The sequence below is a fragment of the Calonectris borealis genome, unplaced genomic scaffold, assembly GCF_964195595.1.
Source record: "Calonectris borealis unplaced genomic scaffold, bCalBor7.hap1.2 HAP1_SCAFFOLD_66, whole genome shotgun sequence".
Classification (NCBI taxonomy): Eukaryota; Metazoa; Chordata; class Aves; order Procellariiformes; family Procellariidae; genus Calonectris; species Calonectris borealis.
Genome location: NW_027441471.1, coordinates 410643 through 414318, shown reverse-complemented (window position 1 = coordinate 414318; position 3676 = coordinate 410643). Strand labels below are relative to the sequence as shown.

Here is a 3676-nt window from a genome sequence, read left to right as displayed (position 1 = left end):
CACACATCAAGCCATGTCCTTGTCCCCCTAAGCCAATGCAGCACCCAAGCCCAACAGCAGGGCCTTTTAGCCTGCAATTCCCTGAGCGTATTCTGCACTCCACTGTGGAAAGAAGAGCCCAAGCTGCACACGCTGCACGCAGGCAATCCCCTTTATTTACAGACATGCCACAAAGGAGGCCAGCATTAGCGCAGTGATAGACTCATTGAGAGAAGGCCTTTGGGCCAGACAGACTGGCTTCAGCCTCTTGAGAAGGAGGGTGAAAGCAAACATTTCTGAGCAAACACGATTATAACCAGTACAATGCCCAAAGGACACAAGATGCCTGAGATCACTTGGAGAAACCTTGTGAAGAGAGATGGGCAGCTTATTGCTGCTGAAATACTACTTCTCGAATCAGGTTCTTGAGGGCATCCTTGAGTTCCTTGTTCCTCATGCTGTAGATGAGGGGGTTGACTGCTGGAGGTACCACTGAGTACAGAACTGTCACCACCAGATCCAGGGATGGGGAGGACATAGAGGGTGGCTTCAGGTGAGCAAACACGACAGTGCTGCCAAACAGGGAGACCACAGCCAGGTGAGGGATGCACGTGGAAAAGGCTTTGTGCCGTCCCTGCTCAGAGGGGATCCTCAGCACAGCCCTGAAGATCTGCACATAAGACACCACAATGAACACAAAATACCCCAAACCTAAAGAAAAGGTAACCACAAGAAGCCCAATTTCGCTGAGGTAGGAGTGTGAGCAGGAGAGCTTGAGGAGTGGGGGGATTTCACAGAAGAACTGGTTCACAGCATTGCCCTTGCAGAGGGGCAGTGAAAATGTATTGGCAGTGTGCAGCAGACCAGTGACAAACCCACTGCCCCAGGCAGCTGCTGCCATGTGGACACAAGCTCTGCTGCCCAGGAGGGTCCCGTAGTGCAGGGGTTGGCAGATGGCAACATAGCGGTCATAGGCCATGATGGTGAGAATATAATACTCTGCGACTAACAAGAAGGCAAAGAGAAAGAGTTGGACAGCACATCCCAAGTAGGAAATGGCCCTGGTGTCCCAGAGGGAATTGGTCATGGATTTGGGAACAGTGGTGGAGATGCAGCCCAGGTCAAGGATGGAGAGGTTGAGGAGGAAGAAGTACATGGGGGTGTGGAGGCGGTGGTCGCAGGCTATGGCGGTGATGATGAGGCCGTTGCCCAGCAGGGCAGCCAGGTAGATGCCCAGGAAGAGCCAGAAGTGCAAGAGCTGCAGCTCCCGCGTGTCTGCGAAGGCCAGGAGGAGGAAGTGGGTGATGGAGCTGGTGTTGGACATCTGCTGCCTCTGGGCATGGGGGACTGTCCAAGAGGGAAAAGACAGTGACAAGTTAGGAGAGACTTCTCTGAGCAAAATCAAAGCCATTTCTCATAGGACCCCCCCAATGTGTCTCTCTCCATTCAGGAAGACCTTTGGCAGGTCCCTTGCACAAGCTCTGGTTGGTGCTGGCTGAGGGTGCCCCAGGGAGCAGGAGGCTCTGCTCTGGGCTCTGGAGGAGCCAGTCCTGCCCCACAGCAATAGGTAAACAGGAGTACGGGGTGATCTCAGATTAAATCCACTCGTGATATCAAAGAGCTTCTCAGCATTGTCGCTGCCAATTCACCTGCCTGCAGAGCAGAGCTGTGGGGGTTTTGGTTTGTGCCTTCTGGTCTGGTTGCCCCACCACAGCTGAGCAGTGTTTCTAATGCAGAAATCCTGGGCATTTCTGCTGCACTGCAAGTGAAATCGTGTGGGTCCTGAGAGGCAAAGGGACTGTCCCTCAGTGCAGAGTGAGGACAGCCGCTCTGTCCATCAGCCCTGAGCTCAGCTGCCCTGTGCTGGCCGCTCCTTCAGCTGGAGGACTATGGCACTCGCGTGTTCCCCCCAAAAGAAATGGGACACTGCTGGGAGCAGAGGAGGGCGTCAGGGAGAAGAGGAGAACGTGCCAAAGTTCCCCTGCCTCCCTTGGCAGACACAGTCAGAGACTTGAGTTTTTCTCCTCTTTGGTGGTCAGGCTGCTGGGAAGGCAACTCATGGCCAAGTGTCCATGACATGAAGGGCAGAGGCTCTGCTGTGTGAGTGAGGAGAGCAGGGGGTTGCTCCAGGGAAAGCATCTGCACTGCAGGGGATGGCAGGGAGGTGCCTGAACCCCTCCTGCCATGGCCTTTCTGGGAGCAGTTCTCTCTTCCTCGCTGCCCATGGCTCTGCTGCCTGGAGCTCTTCTGGGCCAGGATCTGTTTCTCTGCCCTCACGGCTCCTCCCTCTTCATGTTCACAGAGCCCATCCACCCTGCTGCGTGCTCAGCTCTGCCCTGCAGACACCTCCTGGCAGCAGGGCACTGCCCAGGGACATCTCGGTGTGTGCAGGGGCTAAGGAGCAGCTCAGGCAAGTCCTAACGAGAACTGGGGTCTCATTGCCTACTCCAGAGCAGAGCAATCAATTCCCATCTCCCACTGCCCACCCAGACAACCCAGGGGAGAAAACTCAAAGCACACACTTCTTCCCTTTCAGGTAATCCCCTACCTCGACACCCATCTTTATCATGACCCTCTGCAAATGTCCTCCGGGTGATGGAGAAGCCTGAGCAGCCCTGACCCACGCTGCACCCTCTGGACAGCAGAAGGACCCTGCCCTGCTGGGGCTCACTCCTTCCACCCACAGCTTCTCCCCACAGCGTCGTGGGGAGCTCCCCGGGCAGGCTGAGTGCTGACCCTGCCCTGGTGCACAGCCCCCTGGGGCGCAGGGATCCTGCTCGGAAGGACAGCCCTGGCCACCCCTGCCTGCACACACGCCTTCACACCCTGGAGCAGTGCCCGGGAGAAGGCAGCCGTCCTGACATCTCCTTCTGACGGTGCAGCAGGGAAGCCCTGCTCTGCAGCACCTCCTCCTCCTCTACAGCAGGGAAGCTGTGAGAGTCCTCCTGAAAGATCATAGTTGCTGTGGCATGTACCAGCTTTTGGATATCCCTCCAGGAACAGCAGCTACATTGTCCTGCACCCAGGCACTTACCATGTAGAGGGCCGTGAAGATCTCTCCGCGCAGTGAGCTCTCAGCATCCTCCCACTCCAGACTGCCTTTACGCTCTCTCTGCCTCGCTCCCTCCCCTCGCTGCCTGCAGGCAGTGCCCTCAGCCCTGCTGCGCTTTGCAGAGGAGCTGCTCCTGGGCAGAGCTGTCTCTCTGCAGCACTGCCCACTTGCCAGGAGCTCCCTCCTTCCAGGAGCCCGGCCCAGCTCAGCAGCAGAGGACCAGCCCAAGGCAGCACTTGCTCTGCCCCTCGCGGCTCCCTCGAGGGGTCCCTGGGGCTCCAGGGGAACCTGCTGGGAAACAGCCTGAAGTCATCCCTGATCTTCCCTCCCTCAGCTGCACAGAGACACTTCCTTCTCCTCTCAGGAAAAGACTTGGCCATGAGAAACCCCTTTTTTTGTCCCAGCATTAGACAGGACTCCCAGGAAGGTGACAAGCAAAGACCTAATTTCTCCAAGCTGGGGGATATCCTCACGTGAATGAAATAGGCATTTCAGTGTGGCTTTGTAGTCCTAGGGCTCGAAAGACATTCAGCTCTCTGTTGTCCACGCCACGTCTCTGCTCTGAAGCAAAGCCTTTGCACACAGGGGGTCTTGGGCGCTTGGGACCAGGTTTCCTTAGGGCAGGGACGAGCTTGCCTGCTTCCA

General features: G+C 56.8%; 1 protein-coding gene across 1 annotated transcript; it reads right to left on the bottom strand.

The window, feature by feature from the left end:
* Positions 1 to 367: 367 nt before the first annotated feature.
* Positions 368 to 1390, bottom strand: LOC142076584 (olfactory receptor 14C36-like). Its single transcript, XM_075138877.1, has one exon. The coding sequence runs from the start codon at positions 1388 to 1390 to the stop codon at positions 368 to 370; it is 1023 nt and encodes a 340-aa protein (XP_074994978.1).
* Between the last annotated feature and the right edge of the window lie 2286 nt (positions 1391 to 3676).